General features: G+C 55.7%; 2 protein-coding genes across 2 annotated transcripts; one reads left to right on the plus strand and one right to left on the minus strand.

Annotated features, from left to right (window-relative positions):
- The first annotated feature begins 295 nt into the window (after nucleotides 1-295).
- On the plus strand, nucleotides 296-12,904 carry CASP9 (caspase 9). The gene is made up of 9 exons (XM_079778002.1): nucleotides 296-477; nucleotides 2,494-2,860; nucleotides 3,226-3,260; nucleotides 4,123-4,299; nucleotides 4,842-4,931; nucleotides 5,014-5,161; nucleotides 9,034-9,213; nucleotides 9,817-9,926; nucleotides 10,789-12,904. The coding sequence occupies exons 1-9, from the start codon at nucleotides 346-348 to the stop codon at nucleotides 10,879-10,881; spliced, it is 1,332 nt and encodes a 443-aa protein (XP_079634128.1). The 5' UTR covers nucleotides 296-345; the 3' UTR covers nucleotides 10,882-12,904.
- On the minus strand, nucleotides 12,124-23,982 carry LOC307103536 (chymotrypsin-like elastase family member 2A; the record flags this gene model as incomplete). Its single annotated transcript, XM_079777880.1, has 8 exons — nucleotides 12,124-12,141; nucleotides 15,462-15,614; nucleotides 16,608-16,753; nucleotides 18,685-18,821; nucleotides 20,761-20,889; nucleotides 22,488-22,585; nucleotides 23,592-23,680; nucleotides 23,943-23,982. 8 exons carry the CDS (start codon nucleotides 23,980-23,982, stop codon nucleotides 12,124-12,126), a joined length of 810 nt encoding a protein of 269 aa, XP_079634006.1.
- Between the last annotated feature and the right edge of the window lie 1,355 nt (nucleotides 23,983-25,337).

Genomic DNA, 25,337 nt, shown 5'->3' on the forward strand with positions numbered 1-25,337 from the left:
GGGGGGGGGGCAGAGGAGGGGCCTCTAGGGACAGACGGTGGCTCCAGGCACAGCAGTGACTAGCAGGGTGACCTACTCCGTCTCTGTAAAAGCGAGTGGATTTGAATGTTGGCCAGGGGCCGGCCGCAGCGTCGCGCGTGCGTGCTTGGGGCGGGGCCTTGGCGCGGGGGGGGGGTGTCCCGGGGCGGGGCGGGGCTCGGAGGCGGAGCCTGGAGGTGGCCGGGCCTGGGGGCGGGACCTTGGGGGCGAGGGAGACTCGGGGGCGGGCCCTGGGGAAGGGGGCGGGGCTCGGCGGCCGAGGCCGGAAGCTGGCGGAGGCGGCTGCGGTCCTACTGTCTGCTCGCCATGGACGAAGCTGACCGGCAGGTCCTGCGGCGGTGCCGGGTGCAGCTGGTCCGCGAGCTGCAGGTGGCCAGCCTTTGGGACGCTCTGCTGACCCGCGAGCTCTTCAAGCCCGACATGATCGAGGACATCCAGGTGCGCCCCGCCCCCTCCCAGCCCGGGACCCCCACTTCCCGTGCCGCGCGCGGACTTCAGTCACTGACGGGGACGGGAGGCCGCGCGGAGAGGGTTGCTGGAGCCACATCGTAACTTAATGGCCGAGATCCCCGCTCTGTGCCCATCGGTACCCCACCCCCTTTAGGAAACCGTTGTGGGGAACCTCGTTTCTCTTCACGGCAGCGAGCCCCCGGCATTGCCCAGCCGAACCGAACAGTCCCAGACACTCCTCTGAGGGCTTGGGAAGCCACTCCGCGCCTGCACATGAGCTGCACTGTTGCTGCTGCAGCGCGGGGCTTTCGCCAGCAGGAGGCATGTTTGTTCCCCTCCTCTAGCATGGAGGTCCACAGCATCCACCTGGGGGACAGATTGCCTGGCACCCTGTCCTGGGGCAAGTCACCCTCTCTGAGCCAGCTTCCTGGGCTGTGAAATGGGGACAAACATCAGTTTGTCCCTGAGGGCTAAATGAGATAACGGGTGTGAAACACTAGAGTGTCAGCCACAGAATAGGGGCACCTGTTGTAGTTGGCTGTGCCCTGTCCTCCTTGGCCAGCCCCTCATGTGTGGAGTTTATGTTTTGAGAGGGGTTTTTGGAGATGAACGGCCTTATGCAGGTAATGGAGGGAATAGTAAGGACAGACATTGGAGGTTCTCTTTAAAAGCACTTTCTTAGCTGCCATATTGGTCAGCGCAGACAAAGGACATTTCCATCCTCTCAGAATGTTCCCGTGGACAGTGCTGCAGAAGGAACTTGAGGATAGGGCGGTGTCTTATTCCGGTGGATCCTGCGGAACTTGCCCAGTGCTGGGTCTCAAAGGACAACCAGCAGATAACCAGTATCTTCTTGCTCCCACCCCACTCCCTGTCTCAGTGACCTGCCTCTCCATCCCCACACCTGTCAGCCTTAACCATTTCTCCATCTTCACCGTCCACGCAATCAATGGCCAGATCCTGTCCCTTCTCCTTCCTTATTTCTGTGGTCTGTCCTCTCCTCTCTTCCAGCTGCACCATCTTTGCCACCACCTGACCTGGCTGTGGCTCCCTCCCTCCGTTGTCCTCCCTGCCTCCGGGATGAATTTTCTAAAAGGCAGATCTGATTCTGTCACTCCCTTCTTAAAACTCTTCAGTGGCTTCTCACAGCTTCCTTGGCATGACCGAACAAATGCCTCATCCCTCACTACTGTTCCCCATCCCAAGTCACATTTCCTATTCCACACTTCCTTTATTTTCTCTTTTTTTAAGGCAACATATATTTATTTTCTTACCTTTCTGGTGGTCAAGGACCGAAGTGAGTCCTAAGTGATTAAAATAAAGGTGTCAGCTGGGCTGCTTTCTTTTGGAGGCTCCGGGGAGAATCTGTTCCTTCGAGAGGCTGCCAGCATTCCTTGGCTTGTGGCCACATCGCTCCAGCCTCTGCTTCCATCATTACATCTTGCTATTCACATCCTAATATTCTCCAGGGCAGCGGTTGCCAACCCGTGGTCCATGAGGTCCGAAAGGTTGGTGACCGCTGGTTTAAGGAAACGTTTGGAGCAGCGGTCGCCAACTGGTAGTCTGGCGACCACTGGTGGTCCATGAGGTCCGAAAGGTTGGCGACCGCTGCTCTAGGGCCTCGGTTAAGAGCCCCTGCTGGAAGTCTTTCTGACCACTGAGGACTGAGTTGGATGCCCCTGTACTCTCCCAGTCCCTTGTGCTTTCCTGGGGACACATCTCTCTTTGCTGTGTCATTATTGATTTATCTGTGTGCAGTCCCCACACGATGTTTGCTCCTTGAGGACTGAGATGGTTCCCTGCTGTATTTTCAGCACTTAGCACAGCACTGGGCACATAGTAGATGCCTCCAAAATACTGAATAGATAAGCAACGGCAGGCTCAATTTTTGCCCATATGGCTGATTGTTTATAGATTTATGCTATCTGGGAAATAGGGGGCCAAGATGAGAGTCACAAAAAGTGTGTGAGTAATAAATAGTGCCATGTGTTTCTTTCCCAACAGAGGGCAGGCTCTGGGTCTCGGCGCGATCAGGCCAGGCAGCTGGTCACAGATCTGGAGACTCGAGGGAGTCAGGCCCTTCCTCTGTTCATCTCCTGCTTAGAGGACACAGGCCAGCATAGCCTGGCTTCATTGCTGAGAACGAGTAGCCAAACAGCAAGGCGGGATCCGGAAGCCATCAGACCCGTGGACCTCAGGCCTGTGGCGGTCAGACCAGAGGAGCTAAGAGTAGTGAAGCAGGATCCGCCGAAGCCGGCCCCAGGCAGACTCCCTCCAGTGGTGTTGGGACCAGAGGAGCTCTATCCACAGGTTCTCAGACCAGGTGTGCCCAGGCCAGTGGACATTGGTGCTGGAGGATTCAGTGATATCCGTGAGTACTGAGAGAGGTGGGCGTGACCATTGGTATGGCCGGGCAGGCTGAAATTCAGAATTTAATTTTGGTTTTGCCTTTCTGAATACTCATAGGGGATGGGTGGAATATTCTGGTAAGTCTACAGAAGATTTAATTTTGGGAGCCTCTCCTCTGAAAAGCATGTATTCTTTTCTGAATGGGTACTTTCAAATGACTCGTCTTCTGCTTCACAGATTCTTTCTTCTATCTGATCAAGTCTGAGATTGATGTTCTCTGTTGCATTTATTTTATTTTATTCATTGTATTCTTCAGCTCCAGAGTCCCTTGCCCCTTCCCTGTTGGACCCTGACATTCATGTTTTTCTTCTTTGTCTCTCTCTCCAGGTGCTCATGGGAGCCGGAGGGGAAACGCTGATTTGGTGAGCATTCATATGATTTGGGGCCAGTTGCGTTGGCTTTGGGCCCTCTTGCTCCTTACTCCCCAGGCCCTTCCCTGCAGCTGTGTCGGGAGCTCAGGGAACCCAGCCCAGCTGGAGAGAGGGTCCCGGTCCCAGGCCCCTACAGCTTCCTGACTCTGGCTCAGCTCTTTCTGGAGCAGGTTGGCCCACCCTGCCCTTTCCTCATCTGTGAAGTCAGGGGGTCAGAATCGGCTGTGGCACCCGCCCCAGACCGAGTCACTCGCTCATTCACAGCATTTATTGTGTGACTGCTGGATGCCAGCTCTGGCCTCTGTGCTGGGATACCTTATATGTTTCTAGGACGAAATATATAAGTAGAAAGAGTGTTACGTACCATAAACAAAATGAACAGGCTGATGGGAGAGAGGATTACACGGGAAATGCTGAGCCTGGGAGGAAGTGGTGTCAATGCTCCAAGGTGGGCCTGGGCACGAGTCTGCCCACAGAGTCACCCACATGATTCTCAGTGCTTCCCTGGACTGGGCGGTCTGTAAGGTCCTTTGGGGGTGCGTGTCTATAGTGTTGGATTTCTAAGCTAGCAGCTCCCACCCCTGAGCACGGTAGTGAGAACTGATCTCCCCCACTTTGCGCTATTTGAACATCACACCCACTGCTCCCCTCAGTCTGCTTTGCAGTGTGTTTGCTGAGCCCTGCGATGCTGGGCGTAGACCCCGCTGTTCCTTCAGAGGCAGGGCAGACCCCTTTCCTGTCTCACTGCTCCCGATTGCCCAGCACCCCATTGAAACCCAGGGGCCGCCTTCCCGCCTTCCTGCCTGGTGAGTACAGTGAGACCCCGGTTTACTCTGGTCCCGGTGCTTGGCAGGCGTACGTCCTGAATGCAGACCCTTGTGGCTACTGCCTCATTATCAACAACGTGAACTTCTGCCTTAAGTCGGGGCTCAGCACCCGCACCGGCTCCCACGTGGACTGTGAGAAGCTGCAGAGACGCTTCCGCTTGCTGCACTTCGCGGTGGAGGTGGAGAGTGACCTGACTGCGAAGGTACGGCCCCTGTACTTGCGGAGAGATGGGCGAGGCTGGGCAGACTCCCTGCGAGGGACCCTGAATGCAGGGGACACCCCAAGACTAGCCCTTAGGTCTGTAGGACCATGAGAGGCAGTGCTGCCCAGTGGTTTCCAGTTTAAGCGTCAGACTCAGAGAGCCCTGGGTGGAGGGCTGGCCCTCCTGGTCCCTGCGGGTGACTCCCAAGCCTCAGTTTCAGAGTCTAGACCAGTGGTTGGCAAACTCATTAGTCAACAGAGCGGCAAACTGTGGCTCGCGAGCCGCATGTGGCTCGCGAGCCGCAGTTTGCCGACCACTGGTCTAGACACAAGAACAGGATTCACCTCCTAGGGTCGCTGTGAGGATTAAGTGAACATTGCCCAGCACAGCACCTTTGCCCCAAGAACGGTGGCTGCTGTGACTGCTACGAGTGTCATTACTCCCGTGTTGGCCCTGGGAGCAGGGCAGGTGCTCTGCCCAGGTGCCCAGGATGGGGACCCGATCCGCTGGTGTCTGGCTCACCTGCACCCTTCTCTCTGCAGCAAATGGTGCAGGCTCTGGCGGAGCTGGCGCGGCGGGACCACGGGGCCCTGGACTGCTGCGTGGTGGTCATCCTCTCTCACGGCTGCCAGGTAGGGGCCTCAGCTTCCCGGGCCGGCTGTCGGAGTCCGCCCCGGCTTCTTGGTTTGGTGACCAGGGTTCTTGGTCTTCTAGGCCAGCCACCTCCAGTTCCCGGGGGCTGTTTATGGCACAGATGGGTCTTCGGTGTCCGTGGAGAGAATCGTGAACATCTTCAACGGGACTGGCTGCCCCAGCCTGGGAGGGAAGCCCAAGCTGTTCTTCATCCAGGCCTGCGGGGGAGGTAAGCAGGCCCTCAGCCTCCCCGCGGAAGGAGCTGGTGGGGAAGGAGCCGCCGCCTGCCTCCTGCTCCGTCCAGCCGCTCACGATATCCAGGGGGTCTCTGCAGGCAGGCAGAGGGCCCCAGACATGGTCGCTGTTGTCCCAGTGGCAGCGCCTGCGTCTGGCTAGAGTAGGTGTCAGCTCTGTCCAGCCTTTCGAGGTCTCAACGCAGAGGTTCCTGCAGCTCTGGCACCTTCAACGCCAGAGACTTGACAAAAATAAACAAAGTGGAGGAGAAAGAAAAACTCCTTTATCCCTGGCCGGTGTGGCTCAGTGGGTTGGAGTGTCATCCTGTATTCTGGAAGGTTGTGGAGTTTTTAAAAAAAATATATTTTTATTGATTTTAGAGGAAGGGAGAGGGATAGAAAAATAGAAACATCAATGATGAGAGAGAATCATTGATCAGCTGCCTCCTGCACGCCCCCTACTGGGGATCGAGCCCGCAACCCAGGCATGTACCCTTGGCCGGAATCAAACCTGGGACCCTTCAGTTCGCAGGCCGACGCTCTATCCACTGAGCCAAACCGGCTAGGGCAGTGGTCGGCAAACTGCGGCTCGTGAGCCACATGCGGCTCTTTGGCCCCTTGAGTGTGGCTCTTCCACAAAATACCACGGCCTGGGCGAGACTATTTTGAAGAAGTGGCGTTAGAAGAAGTTTAAGTTTAAAAAATTTGGCTCTCAAAAGAAATTTCAATCGTTGTACTGTTGATATTTGGCTCTGTTGACTAATGAGTTTGTCGACCACCGGGCTAGGGCAAGGTTGCGGGTTTGATTCCCGGTCAGGGCATGTACCTAGGTTTCAGATTCAATCCCTGGTCAGGGCATGCACGGGAGGCAACCGATCGATGTTTCTCACATTGATGTTTCTCTCTGTCTCTCTCTCCCTTCTCCTTTTTCTAAAAACTCCTTCATTTTCCTTGTTGTCATTCTCCTGAGGTCCCTCAACCAGATCTCTTCCCCCTGCCCCCGAGAAAGGGAGGCCAGCGTTCTGGGAAAGTTAGCCCGTCTTCCAGCTCTGTGCCCGCTCCGACACCCATTCTCAGTAGCACGGAGGATCTTTGGACTCCTTAGTGGGGCCTACAAGGCCCTTGGTGATCTGGCCCCGGCCACTTTGCCTCCCCAAGCCCGGCATGCTGTGCCTGCCCAGCGCTGCTCAACCTTCCCAAGGTGTCACAGACTCTGGCCTGCTCCTCTGCCTTCCCTTGTGCCATCCTCTGCTTTGTCTCCTGGCCAACTCTTGACCATCCATCCTTCTGGTTAAAACTCACTGTCACCGCCTCCAGGAAGTCTTCCCTGAACACCTGCTTCCTCCAACCTCAGGGTTAGCTGGCTCTTGTGCTCCGGCCGCTCCTGTCCTTCCCTGTCACAGCACCTTCTTGAGGTGTCGAGACAGCCTCATGCCCTGGTCAGCTCTCCCAGGGCAGGGGCAGGCCTGTCTGCCCTGCAGCCGGGCCCTCGCCTGGCACAAAGCTCACAGTTTGGTTGCATCTCATGTAGATTCTAATTATTTGAGCTTGAAGTAGAATAAAAATATCTGCGAGTGAAATCTGAAATAATGTAGACTCCCGCCATGAAAAAACAAACCAAAACAACTCGCTGGGAAGAGCAAGGTTCCCGCGCTGGAATGCAGCTGCCTGTGGAGTCCTGGTCCCTGCGGAGCCCCCTCAGGAGCCTGTGATTATCGCTGTGGCCACACGGGGGCGGCCTGTCAGCTGAGCACGGAAACAGACATGTCTCCCATCTCTCAGTGTGTCTGGCGGGGTGTCCTGTTGACATGCAGCAGGAAGTCTGTCCTGGATTCTGGTTGCTATTTTAGAGTCCACTGTTGTTGCAATGTAAAACCATTTAAAAATCCTCTAACACTCTTCACGGAGAGGCAGTGCGGGCACCGGGGCGGAAACCGTGTCCAAGTGGGTACCTTTGGTGTGAAGGGTTAGTGAGTAGCATGGTGCCGGTGACACGCGTGGCGATGCCCGTGGCGGACGCTGAGCGGCCTGTACGGTTAGAGCTCCCGCCCAGAAGGCTGGAGGTGGCGCAGGATGCTGCAGTGCTTGTGCATTTCAGGCGCTCAGCCCACAGCTCCTCTCACCACTGTATGTCCTTGCTTAGGGGGAAGGAGTTAGTCCCGCCTCCCGGGGAGTTCGGAATTTGAAATAGAACCATATACAAGTACCTGTGAGTGAGATTTGATCGTGGCTCCTTCAGAACAAAGCTGTGCATACAGTGCATAACCCGGGAGCTAGGCTTTTGCATCAGACTTGTAGAATGAGGATGACACGTGAATACACACGGCTAGCGTCCCCTGTCCGACCCACGCGTTTCCCCCCAGAGTCCCCTCTCGGATCCTATTGTCACAGGCAGTCCCTCTGCCCACCTCTGTCTCCTTAGGCCATTCTTAGTCATCCCCCACTGTCCACTGAAGTGTCGTCCCCCCCCCTCCCGCACCCGGCTGCCCAGGCGGCCCCAGCCGTAGTCCCGCATTCACATCTTAGGTTCCCGCCCCTGGTCCACTCAGGTCAGTCCCAGATTCTAGAATCTCAACCAAGAAGATAACCAGACGCAGCGACCTGAGAAAGCTGCAGTCCAGCTTCCACCCCCTCGAGCCCCCTTGGCAGCGTGGGGGCCTCCCTGGAGGACAGCAGGGGGCTGAGAGGCAGGAGGATAGAAGGCAGAATCCTGGCCCCTGCCCACGAGCTGTGAGCACGCACATTACCAAGTTTCTGAGCTTTACCGTGTGGGCTGAGGGGTCAGCAGACGTTGGAGTTGTTGCTATGGGGTTGCCAGAACCATCTCTGTCTCATCTTTGTTCCTGCAGATGGGACTTCCTGGGTGAGCTGTGATCTCCCATCATAGTTCGAGCCACCCAAACTGCCTGCCGTTTTTCCCACCAGGACTACCCTCCCGTCTCACATCGGAGGCTGGGGCCCAGTCTCCTGCTCCAGACACCCCGCCCTCAGGGACCCTCTGGCCACTCCGCCTCCACCTCCACCTCTCTTTCCCGAAGCCCTTTCAGCTGCCTTCTTCCTGTGACCGGCTTGTTTTCCCTTGCAGGGTGTCCCCAAGGCCCGTCCAAACTGTAACATGTATCACAAGTTCCTCCCCATGTTTAAGGCTGAAATAATGTGACTTGTTTTCTTAATGACATACAATTTGCTGTCTTAGCCATTTTAAAGTATACAGTCCAGTGGCATGGAGTACATTCGCGTCACCACCATCTAATTCCAGAACTATCTCATCACCCAAAAAGGAAGCTCCGTACCCATCCCCTCCCAGCCCCTGGCGACAGTGAACCTGCGTTCCTCTCCGTGGATTTGCCTACTCTGGACATGGAGTCGTATCCCGGGGCCTCTAGTGTCTGGCTTCTTTCACTCGGCACGCTCCCGGGTCCACCCACTTGTGCTGTGGATCGGCGCTCCCTTCCTTTCCGAGCCCGAGCGCTGTTCCATTCGCCGTCTCTGCCCATTTCATCTCGTCATCTGTGGACGGACACGTGCGCTCTTTCCATCTTTTCCATCTGTTGTGACCCTTTGGTGCACGTTTTCCTTTGGACACCTGTTTTGAATTCTTTGGGGTGCCTGCCTTGTAACTTTTTACAGCTGTTTTTTAAAGTTCTGCATCTTTCCACCCTCTGCCCCCAGATTTTACTTAATGAATGTGTAAAACTCTTGTCGTGGACAACAGTAAAGCTTCTGTTTCGGTTTCCGACGCGTGTTTGCCCAGCTCGGGAACCCCGCTCTAGAGGGCACGGGCCTTGGGCTGGGACAGGCGACATGGGGCCCGAGCTGTGGCCCGTGTGTTTCAGTGACGCGTGCTGTCTGGTTGCGCTCCCTGCAGGGCAGAAAGACCATGGGTTTGAGGTGGTCTCCACTTCCCCCGAGGACAGAGCCCCTGGCGGGAACCCCGAGCCAGACGCCCTCCCGTTCCAGGACCACCCCGGCAGCTACGACCAGCCGGACGCCGTGTCTAGTTTGCCCACGCCAAGTGACATCTTTGTGTCTTATTCCACCTTCCCAGGTGAGTGCCTCCGCCAGGGGGTCCCCCCATCTGTCCCTGAATCAGCTGTGAAAGGAAACACCTGGGCCTGAGTCTCGGTTCCCCTCTTGCCACCTGTGTGGCCCTGAGCAAGTTACTTCACCTCTCTGAGCCGCGGGTCCAGGCAGGCGAGGCGCCGAGGATACAAAATTTATGGAGGAATGCGCCCTGGGGCTTGTGTGCCTCACCGCATCCTGGCCTTGCCTCAGTTTTCTCATCTTTAAAGTGGGACTAATGATCCTACTTGTCACGGGGATTCTCGAGGTGACTGGCACATCGCTGAGCGCAGTGCCTGGCACGTGGCAGGTGGGGCAGGAGTTAGTGTCCTTCCTTTCGGGTCCCTCGGAGGAGTCACTTGCCTTCTCTGAGCCTTGGTGTCCTTGTTGGGAAGCTGGAGTCAGAGCCAGCATCAGGAGGTGGTGGTGAGGATGAAATAAGATGGCAGTGGGACAGGGGAGTGGGACAGGGCGCAGAGCGGTGGGCCGCTCCTGCTGGATGCGTGAATGGGTCAGAGTCCGGGGCGGCCCTGCCTGCATGCGTGGGGCGGGGAGGCTCTAACAACGCCCGGCTTTTCTCCTTCCCAAGGTTTTGTCTCCTGGAGGGATACCAAGAGCGGTTCGTGGTACATCGAGACCCTGGATGGCGTTTTGGAGCAGTGGGCTCACTCGGAAGACCTGCAGAGCCTCCTGCTCCGGGTGAGCCCCGCCTTCTGGGAAGGAGAGGGGAGGCTGCTGGGAGGGCAGGGTGGTGGGGGAGCCTGTAGACCAAAGGTAAAAGCTGTGAAACCCCGTCCCGGCCACACCTAGGCTTGCCACGCGACAGTGCTTTCACGTCTCTAACGCGAGATGTTACTACCCGTGGTGACATTGGCCCCTCAGGCCAAGGGCCACATCCTCCTCGGCTTCTCTGAGGTCCCCAGGCCGACACCTTCCGCTCCCCTCTCCCCCGACGGAGCCGGTCCTCGGCACCGGGGCTGGCTGGCTCAGTGGACAGAGCATGGCATCCCGAAGGCAGGGCACGGGGCCATCCCTGCACCCTTTGCCCCACTGCCTGGTCCTATACTCCTGACCCTCCAGAACCATGACTCCTCTTTAGGATGAGGCTCCAGCGAGAGAGCAGGGAGGATGTCCTGAGAGGCCCAGCCTCGCTGAGTGAGGTCCCACTCAGAGCAGTGGCTCCCTCCGAGGGTCCCAGAGCACGGGGCCCGCTCTGCTCAGGTGTCTGTGCCGTGAGAGGGGGTGTCTGGGCAGGGACCCCCTGTCTTCTGCGTAGCCTCTGGCTCTGCTTTGCTGAGCAGAGGGGAAGAAAAGCCAGGTGCAGGCAGGTGAACTTGGTAAGTTTTGAATTTGGAAATTTTGAATGCTGAGTTTTTTTGAATTTGCGGTGGAGATGCTTGTTCTTTACCCGCCCCCAGCCGCCCGAGGAGGCTGCAGCTGAGCCGTTTAAAAGTGCTTCCTTAGGAGACATCCCCCCACCCCTCGGGGATTCCGGACACGGGAGGAATTCTTGGTTGGATGGAGAGGACTCACAGAGCTCCCCGTGGTCGTGTGTTCACAGGTCGCTAATGCCGTTTCGGAGAAAGGGATTTACAAACAGATTCCTGGGTGTTTTAATTTCCTCCGGAAAAAACTCTTCTTTAAAACTTCATGACGCCAGGGCCCCCGACCCTGCCTGACCTTTTACCCCCTCACCTTCCTGCTCCCCGCCCGCCGGTGTCTACTGAGGCCTGGCCTTTCCCTCAACTGCGGCTGTCCCCCGTGGAAGGATCTTGTAGCCGTCGGGGGTCCGCTCTTTCTCAGCTGGGGGCAGACAGGCTCTTAGCAGCTTCCAAGTTGGAGACAAGCAACCGACGATGGAGGGAGAGGAGCAGAAGAATGCCGTGGACGGCGTGTGGCTTTCCAGCCGCCCACTTCCCCCCGTGGCTGGCTGCCTGGCTAGTGACCGGGTCTGATCCTTGTATTTCCTCTAGAAATCAGGGCTTCTCAGCCTCAGCACTTCTGACATTTGGGGCCAGTACTCCTTTGCTGGGGGCGGGGTGCTGTCCTGTGCATTGTAGGATGTTTAGCAGCATCCCTGGCGTCTGCCCACGAGATGCCTGCGGTGACATTTGCCCCTTATTCCAAGGACTGCCAGTCGCATCTCTGAACAGTGACAACCAAAAATGCCTCCAGACACCGCCAGATGTCCCCCGTGGGCCCCCACTTGAGAACCACTGACCTGTGGGGATGTCTTAGCTACAAACAAACCAGCATCTCTTAGGTCAGCGAGTTTGGGACTACTGGGGTCTGAATAGCTGCCATCTGTGAATCTTAAATGAAGTCTTAAAACTTGTTTTTCCCTGCATTGCAATATTCTTAACAAAATAAACCTCAGGTGAATATGGACTCTCTTGTGCCTGTTTGCCCCCTCATTTTGCTTCAACCGTTTGTCCTTCCTTTTAAAGGAGACTTGCTTTTTTTCAAAACATTTCATTTGAACCCCACCCCTACCCCATCCCAGGAGGTGACTGGGATGGGAACCACGTGCTCAGGGAGATCAGGTGGCTTGTCCAGGGGAACCCCGTTAACCAGCGGAGAGGCCTGGCCGCACCCGGGACTTCTGAGTCCAGCCTGTGCCTCCAGGTGCCTTCCTGGACAGAGGGCCCGGCACTGCAGGGTGGTCGTGCTGGGGACGGGGACATGATCGGCCACCCCAGAGAAGGCCCCAACCCTGAGGTTTTTTTTTTTTTTTTTTAATGATCCTGATCTGGCCTCTTTCTTGCTTTTAGAGCCTTGGATGTGAGGATGGTTTGTGAATAAGACTCTCACCCAGGTGTGATTCATGTTGTTGTCACTTTATTCTTTTTCTCTGTGGCCTGTCCAAGTTTGAAACAGTGCTGGGAACTTCTGGTGGTTAGTTCTTTTCCATCACCTGCAGGACACACGCAAGAGAACAGGCAGGTTAACCCAGCAGGGCGGAGAGCTGCGCGTGGCAGTGCGCCAGCCGGCTTTCTCCTCCAGGCTCTGCGCTGCGCGGTCAGCCAGAGGCGGCCGGGGTGGAGCAGCGCTCGGCTCGCCCGAGGAGTTCTAGTTATCACAGCTTTCCACCGGCCCGCGTGAGAACGCCTACAAATGACGTCTCCTTTCTGACCCCATGGGTTTCGCAGAGGGTTCGAGAGCCCTGGACTTGTTCACAGGCACCGCGGTTTGCAGAGCGCTGCTGTAGCCTGTTTTGCGAGGCGGTTTAGCAGCTTTCTCTGAAACACGTTCACACGCCATCCATGACCCAGAGATGCTGCTGGATGGCTAGAGCAGATGCTCATCGCGTGTGTAAGAATGCATGTCCCGGATGTCCCTGGCGGCCGTGTAGGGGTGGGAACCAGGAAGCAGGGGGAAGCTTCGTCCATTGTATTCACACTATGGGATATTATGTAGCTGTTCAAGAGGATGCCATAAATATATACTATGTGCTCACGGGTAAATGTGGTATGGTGTTAAGTGAAAAAACTAAGTTGCAGAGCAGTATGAAGAGGAAAATCCTATTTTGGGTTAGAAGACAGTGTGTATATGTGGACATAACGAAGCCCAGAAGATGGCACTGTTAGCAATGATGATCTCTGGGGCGGGGATGGAATTGGAGATGCGAGACAAGGGGCACGTGTACTCCCCCCTCCCCCTTTTTTTGGCGTATTTTTTTACTTGATATACTCCTATATTCTTTTAATGTTTTTGTAAAGAGGATGTATTACCTTCTAAAGTAAAAATAAAAATAAAGTGGTGAATGCTGAAGACTCGTGTGCTGCTGTCGTTCAGTGAACATTAGTTGAAAAGGTGACTGCCCTCGGCCACCTGCCTCCTGTCACTGTCCGGCTCTTGCCTTTCCATGGCAACCTCCTGCCCTGGACACCTGTCTGGGTTTGTCGGGGCTGGTGCTCCCAAGCGCCTGTGGGTGACACCTGGCGTGCCGCTGGGCTGTGACTGCTGCAAGGTTTCACCAGCCTCCGGCAGCTGCCGGGCAGCCTCCACCAGGGGGCAGCTGGTTGCTTGGTTCTGCCACTCCTGGAACCCGTGACAGGCATATGCGCCTGCCTGGCCGCTGTCCCGTGAACCCAGGACCTCCGCCTCGCTGCCTCGAAAGGCTTCCTTTCCCGTTGATCCCCTCTGACGTCTGGCCATGCTTTCGGCTGTGGCGTCCTCTGTGGGGCTTGTGTCTGTCCCTGGGAACAGCTGACGCTGGGACAAAAACTCAGGAAGGACAGTTGCCCTTGGCCTCTGCTCTGGGCCCTCAAGGTGCTGCCAGGACCGGCTGCCCGGTGACTCACGCAGCGGCCGGGGCTGGGAAAGATCCTGGGATGTGTCTGGGAAAAGTCCTCTGAGCATCCTTCCGTCCAGCCGGTCTTGGGCCAGGCTCCTTTGAAATGCTGGTGACGCTTGAACAGCCAGACTCCCATTTTCCTCTGCCAAAACGGAATCGTGCTTTCCCCCAATTTACCCAACACAACGCAACACAAAAACAAAACCCTACCCGTGAATAGCCACTCTGTTCTCGATTTTACACTTTTCTCCAGCAAACTTGCCTGGAATCTCTGGTGTCTGTGACACTTGTTGGCAAAGCGGTGCCAGCGGCAGACGGACGAGCAAGGAGCCGGCGAGTGTGAATGGGAGACGTGGAGGCGGCCACCTGCTTATTTTGACAGGGCCCGTCTGATGGCGCAGTTTCCCCCCTGTGACCACATGCTCATGGCTGTGGTTTCGTATTTGGTTTTATAACGGTGTCACTTGGAGTCGGTTGAATAGTTTTTTGAAAATTAAAATAATGAAATCAGATGCCAGCTTCCCCTTCTGTGGGGCTTGGCCGCAAACACCCGGCTCCCACTTGCTCTGGCTTCTAAACCCATGGAGGAGTCCTGGTCTCGTTCAAGTCCCATTTCACAGAAGAGCAAACTGAGGCGGGGGTGATGCCAGAAGGTGGGTAAAAGTGCCTCTAATCAACATAGAGTGTCTTCTTCCTTCCCAGCAGCCATCACTAGGCACAATGCCTCCTCCTCCCATGCCCCGACATTCCCCAGGCCCACCTTTCTTTTTTTTCCTTTTTTTGTTTTGTAATCCTCACCCGAGGATATTTTTTCCCCATTGATTTTAGAGAGAGTTGAAGGGAGGGGGAGAGAGAGAAAGAGAAACATTGATGTGAGAGAGACACATTGAATGGTTGCTTCCTGCACTTGCCCAGACCAGCGCCGGGGATTGAACCTGAAACGGAGGTATGTGCCCTTGACCAGAATCCAACCCAAGGCCCTTCAGTCCTAGGGCTGATGCTCTAACCACTGAGCAAACGCCATGGCCAGGTCCACCTTCCTTGTGATGACTCTTCCCTTTGGGGCTGCTTAGACCTGCTGCTGATTGTAACCCCCACTTCTTCCAAGATTGGTGCCAGTCTTTTAAAGAATAATTTTTATGGTCATTATTATAAACTAGAGGCCCGATGCACAAAATTTGTGCAAGAGTAGGCCTTCCTTCCCCCAGCTGCCGGCACCGGCTTCCCTCTGGCACCCAGGACCCGGGCTTCCCTTGCCGCTCTGGCTTCGTCCAGAAGGCCATTGGGAAGGACGTCTGGTCTAATTAGCATATTACCCTTTTATTGTTATAGAAGATGCATGTTCTTCGTTAAAATAGGAATTGAGCTGGTGTGGAAGCTTATGAGGCACTGGTTTTGAGCTGCCAGGAGACAGAGTCCCATTTGTCTGGCCTGTTCCCATCTAAAATGGAAAGTCCCGCATCCCAGGAAACCTCCAGTCCCGGCAGAGCGAGACGGTCGGCACCTACCGTCTGCGCTTGCGGATGCATGTAGCTAGGGGACCCTCTTGGGGGAGTAGTTTCCCATGATGACAACTGTGGTGGGTCTCAGCCTATCGGGCTTTGGCCTTTGCAGATAAACACGCTGATAGCATTGGAAGGTGGGGTCTGGGCTTACACGCAGATAAGCAAACACAGAACACCCCACTAATCCTAAGGAACCCACTCTGAGTGCCTGAGGACTGTGCTTTGTTTTCCATCTCTATGTGCATTTTCATTCCACTTCATCCACTCAGAAATTGTGGGGCCCACAGGGGGCTGCACAGGGGTTACCCAGGTCTGCAGCCTCCTCTAGGGGCTCCGGCCTGGCTCTCAGGAGGAAGGAGGGGGTTCTCAAACCCTAGATGGAGCCAGGTCAGAGGGCAGGCCCATGGGGCCCAAGGTGCAGCCGGTTCTTACCGAATGGATCCAGTCAATGTAGTTGGAGACGCGGGTGAAGACGGAGGGCTTGTGGTAGTAGTTGCAGCCGAGGGAGGACCCGAAGCTGACCACGCCGTGCACCTCCCACTGGCCGTTGGCCTTCTGGCAGTTCAGGGGTCCTCCGGAGTCTCCCTGGGGAAGGCGGGGCTCTGTCAGGAGGGCCTGGCAGCTTGGGCGGGTGCTGGGAGCGGGAGGGGCTGCCCCTAGAGACCCGGGTTCCCATGCTTGCAGAATGTTTATATTGTTCCGCCACAAGTCGCCGTGGTCCCCGACCAGCCCCTGTGGTCACAGCTCAAGGTGGCCCCATAATACCAACAAGAGCGAACATTTATCCTTCCTGGGTGCCTGGACCTGAGCCAAGCACTTCCTACTCCTTATCTCACGGATCCTCACCGAAACCTATGTGGTGAGTGTTAGTATTCCCATTTCACTGACAGGAAATACTGAGGCCCCCAGAGGTGGTGACTTGCCTGAGGCTGTACGGGCAGTAAGTGAAGGAGCAGAGACTGCGACCCACAGTTAGAATGGCGGGCGCTCAGCCACCACCGGCCATCTCCACCCAGGATGAGGGACCTTGCCGGGGGCTGGTCTGCATGGGGGCAGTGTGTAGGGCACAGTGTGATTGTCAGGACCTGTGAGCCTCCCTGCTCTGCCCTCCCTCTGATACAAGGCCCACCCCATAGCAATTCCTTTCGGTTAGGACACTGTCTCTAGGAAGGCTCGGTGGCAGCTACCCTAAGGGGACACACTGGGCCATGAGTGCAATTAATTCAACAGATAAACCCGAAGTCACCTTAGAAAGGCCCTGACCCAGAGCATACACCCCTTGGCTCCCTTCCGACACAGAGGACAGAATAAGAGAGATGACGGTGATGAGAGACCCCAGTGAGACCCAAGGAAGGACTTCCCAGCAGTGAGGAGGGGGGAGGGGGCAGATACTACAAGGAACATCTCAAACATCTTTTCTGGAGACGACAAGGACAAAGGTCAGGGACTGAAATGTCTGGAGCTGTTTCCGGTGCTTCTGCTAGCAGGCAGGGGACAGATTTTAGGACCCCGCGAGCCTCTCCCCACCCCCAGCCCCATTTCATTGTGGAGGGGCCGCACCCCACTTTCTGTACTCACGTTGCAGCTGGAGATGATGCCATCACCGCCAGCACAGATCATGTTGGTCTTCACGGAGCTGCCCCACCAGTCAGGGCGGGAGCACGTGGCATAGTCCACAACCAGCAGCTTTCCCTGCTGCAGGATGTCAGGAGTAGCCCCGTTGGCTGATGAGACAAGAGAAGAGAGAAGGCGTTACAGGGACAAAGGGACTCCTGAGAATTAAGGAAGTAGTAGACGCCTGCTGGGTTTCTGCCCAGCCCTTTTTTTTTCTGGTCACTCTGACTTCCCATCCATCCATGGTTGCAAGGGGAGCAGCCATGTTTGTTTATCCTGTGTCCTCACAGTTGATTGGTTAGTGTTCTGGCCACTGATGATTGGTTCAGGGGTGAACAGCTGACTCAACCTCAGCCAATGAGCTCCTTCCCTGGGAATTTGGGATTAGAACTCAGCAATCCCAGGCAGAGAGGTGGTAAACCTGGGAGCTGTTGGCAGTGGCTGCCATTTTCTTCTAGGGAGAGAAGAATGAAGTGGATCTACCAAGAAAGACATTTTGAGAGAGGGTTTCTGGAGTTTTTTAGTCTTCCAGCCCCTGATTTTATTCTGTTCCTGAAGCCTGGCTGTGTCTCTGCTCTTGGTTGAGACTGGCTATTTTCATGGGCTTCTATCACTTACCTTAAATATAACAGTGAACCTCCTGGCATTTCGAGCCCCAGTTGGGAAAAATATTCTAATGTGGTTAAGGTAGAGCTTTCCTAAATGATACTGTCACCATCACCTCCATTACTATTATCACTGCTACTTATGGCAAGGATTGACAGTATTATAATTCTACACCTGTGCTTTATTAGGCTTTTCAAAACATGCTAAACCTCACAGTAAATGTATTTTCCTGTATGACAGACGGGATCTTGAAGCTGAGAGAAGTTAAGCAGCTTGCCCAAGACCACTTGAATAAATCATTAACGTGTATAATGTTTTGCAATGTCTAAAGCACTGTCATCTCTCTTTTGTCATCTCTTTTAAGCTTGCCAACTGTATTTCCGTTTTGCCAGATGAGGAAACGGAGGCTGCCAAGTGGCTTGCCCAGGCTGACAGAGCTCACCCACCGAGCTGGGACTGAGAGGCAAGTCTGTGGACCTTTCCCTGGCTCTCGCTGTCTCCAGCGAAATGCCTTCTGCCCCGGTGCTTTCTGGGTAAATGAACAAGAGGCCGTGCTTGTGACGCCTCCCCTGCTTCTCACTTCTGCGGAGTTTCCACGTGTCCTTGTTTTTGCACATACGCCCGTCCAGAGGGCGGCAGTAATTTATTGGAGTGCATGTGTGTTGACGTACCTCTGGAAAAACACCTCACTTATACGAATGGGTTTACGTCATTATGAAAGGGACACCTGCACGAGCCTTCCAGACCTCTGATGACATGACGAGGGACAGGCAGGCCCTCTGTGTCTTGGGGCCTACCATCACTGGCCTTCTGACCTTGGCGTTTATGTCAAAAGGAGACTCACACGAAGCCAGGTCTGAGCAGTGAAGTCAGGTGGCACGTGGACGGGTAAGTCTGATGTGTGGAGAGGAGGGTGCAATGAGGGTCCAGGGACATTTGTGAAGCCTGAGGTCACAGAGTGGATGCTGTTCTGGACTCCGGCCTGGGGCCACACAGAGAAACGTCTTAGCCAGACGTCATGTGGTCACTAGTACCCTCATTCTGTCATAGTGACAGTGACAACTGTCACACAGCACCTACTATGCGCCAAGCACTGTCCTACGTGCTTCCCATGGATTCCCTCCTTCAGTCCCTGTGTTCCCAAGTGCCTGCGATGTGGGTGCTGTTATTATTCCCATTTTACAGATGAGGAAACCGTGGTACGGAGCGGCTAAGTCATGTCCCCAAGGTCACAGAGCTAGCAAGTGGAGGAGCTGGGATTCGAACCCAGGCAGCCCGACTGCTTATCAGTCTGTGCTACCCTGCCCCTCCAAGGCAGCCAGCCTTTCTCCCGGACACCCTGGGATGAGAGTGCGGAGAGAGCCCCTGGTTGGACAAGGGTGACACTGCCTCCCTCCCTCCCTCCCAACCCTTGGGGCTCCCGGCCCCCACTTACTCTGCAGCCTTCCCCAGCCTGTGACGTAGCAGGTGTAGTTGTTGGGAAGGACTTTGCCGGCGGGAGGGAGGCAGCCCAGCTGGATCTTGTCACTCAGGGGGACAGAGCTGGCCAGTTTGAGCAGGGCAATGTCGTTCCTGGGCCGGAGAAGAGGGAGAGCGTAAAGAGAGGGCTGGCTGTTCCTGTCCTAATTTCATTTCTGGTCTGGCCCCCGCTGGAACCGCTGAGCCCCTCCCTGGCCAGCCTGACGGTGAGGCTTCCTCCTGCCAGGGCTGCGAGGGACTGGGGAGCAGCTGCCTTCAAACCCCAGGCTGCATTTTGTCTGTGGTGGAGCTTGGAGCCCTGTACCCCCTGAGAGCCTTTGGGGGATTATGTAGAACAGGGGGGGCAGGGAGGTTTTGTCTTGCGATGTGCACTCGGATGGCTTAGTCATGGCTGCCTGCTGGGCTGTGTTGACAAGGATCCCGAGCTTCTGTCCCGCATCAGCGAGGACACATGTCCCGATTGCTTGGTGATGTCTGTCCTGACCTTCTACTTCCTGTGTTCAGTGAGCCAACGGCAGGAGATGCTCCGATGCGAAGGCCTTCTGCCCTTGCTCTGTGCTCTCCCGCCCACCTTGCGTCTGCCCCCGGTTCGCCCCTACTCTCACGCGCTTGTCTAGGAGACCGTTAGTGATAAGCAGGTGCCTTTTCCACGATGGCTGCAATGGGCTCTCCGGCCCATAGGCACTAGCTACGAGGTGATGCAGACGCTCCAGCCCTCAGGAGGTGGGGTCTGGGCTTCTCCCCCTGGATTGAGAGGGGGCCCGGGGCCTGTGATGTGGAGGAAGTGACACCAGGTGACATCTGAGACCAGGACGTGAGAAGAGATGCAGCTTCCGCCTGGTCCTTGGAACCCGGCCTCCACCACGAAGAAGCCAGGCCACACGGAGAGGCCACGTGTGGAGGATCCGGACACCAGTCCCAGCCAGCAGGGGCATCGACCCCCAAGGGCGAGGGAGGAAGCTTTGTACATGATGCAGCTAACTCCTAAAGCAGCGAGCTATGTGCCTCCGCTGGGCCTGCCCCTTGAGAGCAGGAACTGGGGGTGGGGATGGGGTTGGGGGGGAGGGGAGCGCGTGGTCGATTCTGCAGGGGACCCTTTCCTTCCTCACTTCCTCCTCCTCACCTTCCCCAGGCAGTCTGGGCCACCCCCCTCCCAGGCCGCTTTCTAAGTGCTTTACATACAGTATCTCATTTAATCCTCACAACAACCCCAGAGGCAGGTCCTGTTACTCTCCGCCTTTTAGCGAAGAGGAAACCGAGGCGCAGAAAAGCTGAGGAACCCAGGCGGGGTCACGCAGTCATCATTCACACTGAGCCACCAGGCTCCAGAAGCTCAATTCCTAACCACCGCCCCGCACTGCCCCACGGCCACACGCACGCCCTGAGCTCCCTGCGACCTGGCACGGCGGCCTGTGCCTCTGTGCGTCCCGCACCCAGAGTCCGGTGTCCAGCACGGCATGGCACATGGGGGGTCAGTAAAGGCTTGGGGTGGGCATAGGACGGCATCTGATCATCTGAGAGGAAAAGGGGGGGTAATGACTGTGGGCCTTGGAGAGCTCAGAGACCCCTGTCACCTGCCTGTGTCCATTACCCCCAGGCTGCCCCCGCAGGCTCTCAGGGTCTCTTTGAAAGTTTAAAAGGCCTGTAAGGAGGGGTACAGGGTGGGGGAAGGCAGGATACACTGTGTCCTACTCCACTGAACAGTCATGGAGCCTGCAGACCCGTCCCTGTGTCCCCAGGGATTGACATGGAATCGATACCTTGTCAGTGAGTGCCCAGGTGGATGGGGCATCTGCCGGCTTCACTGGCAGGAGACCTGGGGGGCCCTGACAGTCGTGGCCTCTCCCTCCCCCAGTTCACATCCTCATCCCAGGCATCTTTGGGGTTGGCTCTACTTCTAAAGGTCATATAAAGGTCAGAGCTTTTCGCCCCTCCCTACAGAAGGAGCAAAGGAGGGGGTGCCTTCTGGGAGACACCCTCCTGTCTGTGCCCCTGCCACCCCCGCCCCCAAGTGCGCCCAGACAGGAGGTACCCTTTGGAGAGCTGGCTGGAATTCCAGTCCTTGTGCACCACGATCTTGGAGACCTTGACAGCCAGAGAGCCACGCTCGTCCACGGAGAGGCTGTGGCGGCCCACCACCACGCGATAGGTCCTGGAGGAGCTGGGAGAAGGGAGGCGAGCAGAGAGGGTTAGCTCCTGGCTGTCTGGTCCTCTCCCCCACCACCCCCATGGGCAGGGACACCCCAATGCACGGTCTCCAGAAGCCTGGCTTTGGATAACGCTGGGATGGGCCCAAGGATGCCACTAGTTGGCACTTGGGAATTTTTCTTCCCTGGGGCAATTGGTTAGTTATAGTAAAACATAATGACTTTACTAGCTAATAAAAGAGTAATGTGCAAATTGACCATACCTCCGCTACACCCACAAGCCACGCCTACCAGCCAATCAGGAGCGAGTATGCAAATTAACCCAACCAAGATGGCTGTGGCCACAGAGAGAGCAGGAGGCTTGAGTTGCCCCCAGCGATGGAGGAAGCCAAGCTTTCCGCCCGCTCTGGCCTACCTTGGCCTCTGCTCAAGGCTACAAAGTTTCAATTATAGAAGATAAATAAATCCCAACAAAAATGGCAGCAGCCATGGAGCTGGAGAGAGCAGGAGGTTTGAGTTGCCCCCAGCGATGGAGGAAGCCAAGTTTTCCACCTGCCTGGCCTGCCTTGGTCTCTGCTCAAGGCTATAAAGTTTCAATTATAGAAGATAAATAAATCCCAACAAAAATGGCTGCAGCCACAGAGCAAGCAGGAGGTTTGGCTCTGCTCAAGGGTACAAAGTTTCAATTATAGAAGATAAATAAATCCCAGATACCAGGGCCTCTGCTTGGGTCGCTGGGGGTCGTGGCTGTCCTGCAAACCACCACAGGCCCCATGCCCCAAGGGAACCCCCACCCTGATCCGGGACACCCTTCAGGGCAAACCAGCTGGCCCCCACCTGTGTACCAGGCCTCTATCCTATCTAATCCTATTTAATAAAAGAATAATATGCAAATTGACCATCACTCCAACACACAAAGATGGCTGCCCCATGTGGTCAAAGATCCTGCCCCCATGTGGACACAAGATGGCCGCCACAAGATGGCCAGCAGGGGAGGGCAGTTGGGAGGGACCAGTCCTGCAAGGGAGGGCAGTTGGGGGTGATCAAGCCTGCAGGGGAGGGCAGTTAGGGGTGACCAGGCTGGCAGAGGAGGGAAGTTGGGGGGACCCAGGCCTGCAGGGGAGGGCAGTTAGGGGTGACCAGGCCTGCAGGGGAGGGCAGTTAGGGATGACTAGGCCTGCAGGGGAGGGCAGTTAGGGGTGACCAGGGCTGCAGGGGAGGGCAGTTAGGGGCAAACAGGCTGGCAGGGGAGCAGTTAGGCATCAATCAGGCTGGCAGGGGAGTGGTTAGGGGGTGATCAGGCTGGCAGGCAGAAGTGGTTAGGGGCAATCAGGCAGGCAATCAGGCAAGCAGTTGGGAGCCAGCAGTCCTGGATTGTGAGAGGGCAGTCAGACATCCCTTGAGGGGTCCCAGATTGGAGAGGGTGCAGGCTGGGCTGAGGGACACCCCCCCCTGTGCACGAATTTCGTGCACCAGGCCTCTAGTTTCTTGGCCAGACAAGAGGATATTTGCAAGGCTCCTTTATATGGGAGGTTCCGGGCATTGGGGCTGAACTCTCGGAGATGAATGCTGGCTGCGGGGTGAGCCGTGGGTGTCTGGGAACAGCACTTACCTGATGCAGTGGGCAGCCGTCAGGACCCAGTTTTGGGCTACCAGGGTCCCTCCGCAGGTGTGGCGCCACTGGCCATTGTAGCTGAACTGCAGGGAGACCTGGGGAGAAGCATGGGCGCTCTGGTAGCCGAAAGAACTGGGCCTCCTGCTCGTCAGCGTCCCACCCCCACCCCTGAGAGCAGGGTGAGGGCCAGGTGAGCCAGGCACTCATCTCAGGTGCGAAGTGTAAGGGGCACCAAGAAACTCAGGAATTGGGATCAATCACATTTTAATGCAACATTAAAAAATAAAATTAACACAAAATATCCATGTTTCTTCTTTGCCCAGACCCTCCAGTGTAAAATCCAGATCTGTACAAAGGCCTACAAAGCTCTACATGACCGCCCTCACCTCATCGGCTCCCACTCCCCTCTGCTCCAGCCACACCGACCTCTGGGGCATGGAAAAATACACCGAGCCCACTCTGCCCCAGGGCCTTTGCACTTGCTGTTCCTCCTGCCTGGAATATTCTTCTCCCTGGTATTAGCATCGTTTTCTCCTTCACTTCCTACAGGTGTGTGGTCAAGGTTATCCTCTCCAGTCCTAGCTGGTTTGGCTCCATGGATAGAACCATCGGCCTGCAGACTGGAGGGTCCTGGGTTCAATTCCAGTCAAGGGCACATGCTCGGGTTGTGGGCTCGATCCCCAGTGGGGGGCGTGCAGAAGGCAGCCGATCAGTGATTCTCTCTCATCATTGATGTTTCTATCTCTCTCTCCCTCTCCCTTCCTTTCTGAAATCAATAAAAACATATTTTTTAAAAAAGGTTATCCTCTCCAGGAAACCTCTATGACCACCCTGCACATGCATATGTGCACACTCATGTCCCCACACTACATGCGCTTATGGACACACATATGTACGGGTAGTTGGATGGGGTGGCTCCTCATTGCAGCTGGAGAAGGTACCCCTTCCTCTCCCCTCCAAGGTTGACCAAGGCCACAGAAATGTATTTTATTGGTGAATTTTCTCATCGTTGCCAGTGCAACAGACCCCATGGTGGAGGGCACAGGGGTGGTGTGAGGTGGTGCGGGCAGGGAGGGAAGAAGTGGAGTGCGGGCCACTCACCTGCCAGGGCCAGCTGTTGGGCCTCACGTCTTCACCGCCAACCACCCTGGGCAGATGGGGCAGGTAAGTGGGGAGCCCACAGCTGAGAGCTGTGCAAAGAGAAAGGGTTGTGAGTCCAGGAAGCAGTGACCCTGATAGTCTCACCTACGCTTGCTGCTCTCCCCAACTCCAGAGAGAAAATCCTGTTCTAGAGGAACCCCGAGAGGTCATCGAGTCCTGCCCTGGGCTGCATGCCTTTGGAATGTCACTGCAGCTTTCTTACAACCAGAGGACCGAGCCCAGTGTGGGCAGGGGAGTCCCGGCCCCAGTCCCACCACGGGGCTGGGAGTGCCTCTGGGTGGCGGGGCTTACCTCCAGCCACCAGTGCAGACAGCAGCAGGGCCCTGATCATGGTGAGTCCGTAGGAATCCTGGATGTGGCCGGGGCCCTGGCTTTATGAGCGGTCTTATCGGCCAGAGATAGACGAAGAGTGCACCAGGTGGGGATTTTCTCAAAGCCCAGTGGAAAATAGGGCCCGTGTTCAAATATTGTTTTTCCATTTTCTCCCATCGGTCACCCTGGAAAGACTTTGAAAAAAGATGCCAGAGGTGGATATTGAAATACGGGTTCAACCTGCCTTCAAGAGATTGTGTTATGTGCCGGGGAAGAAGAAAAAGATGGGTTGTTGGTGCTTGGAGCTGAGTTCTCAAAGACAAAGTTGGCATGCCGAACGAAAAGCATTCTGGGCAGTGGTCCTCCCTGGGGCTGGGACTGCCCCCCAGGGGACATTTGGCAATGTCTAGAGACATTTTTGGCTGTCATGGCTCGGGAGGGGTACTATTGGCATTCGGTGGGTAAAGACTAGAGATGCTGCTAAACATCCCACCACACACAGGCATGATCTCCTTGCCAATGTCGATGGTGCCAAGGTTGAGGCATGCTGTTCCAGGCCATGACTTGCTGTGTGACCTTGGATGAGTCATGTACACCCCTGGGCCTGGGGCCTGCCCATCTGTGACACAGGGAGAGGAAGATGTGCCCACTGTTTTGCAACATTGTGAAGAGGATTAAAAAAAAAAGGGGGACATGCCTACCGAGGAGAAGCACCAGACAGATCCCCCAACTCCCCACGAGTATTTGGACTCTTGTTTATACACGGAGTGGCCAGATTATTATGATCTCTGAACACATAATAATCTGGACTCTCAGTGTGTGTGTGTGTGTGTGTGTGTGTGTGTGTGTTTATTAGGGGCCCGGTGCATGAATTCGTGCATGGGTGGGGTCCGGCCAGCCTGGCCAGCGGGAGGGGACATGAGCGGTTGGCTGGCCTGCCTGCTGGTCGAACTCCTGGTGGAGGGGACAATTTGCATATTAGCCTTTTATTATATAGGATCTCTGCGTTCAGAGATCATAATATTCTGGCCACTCAGTTTAGTCTGTAGGAGTCACTACAACAACAAACTATTTCTGGAGTCTCCTCTTCTATCTTGAAAGTTAATGTGAATCTGGCATTCTGCTTCGTGAAGCTGTGTTTGTTTTAATATAAAATACAGTTTGTCTTGTGTGAGGTCACTGAGCAAATACCCGTTGGCTCATGCCATGAGCTTGCTGTGTGACCTTGGGCCAGTCAGAGAGGCTCTCTGGGCTCGGACTGCCCATCTATAAAGCAGAGAGAAGGGCATGTGCCCACCACGTTGCTCTGAGGAGTTGAAAGTGACAGAAAACTTAAACAGGCGTAAGCCATAGGGCCATTGATGGGGCCACAAA

Source organism: Cnephaeus nilssonii, assembly GCF_951640355.1.
Source record: "Cnephaeus nilssonii genome assembly, chromosome: 7".
NCBI lineage: Eukaryota > Metazoa > Chordata > Mammalia > Chiroptera > Vespertilionidae > Cnephaeus > Cnephaeus nilssonii.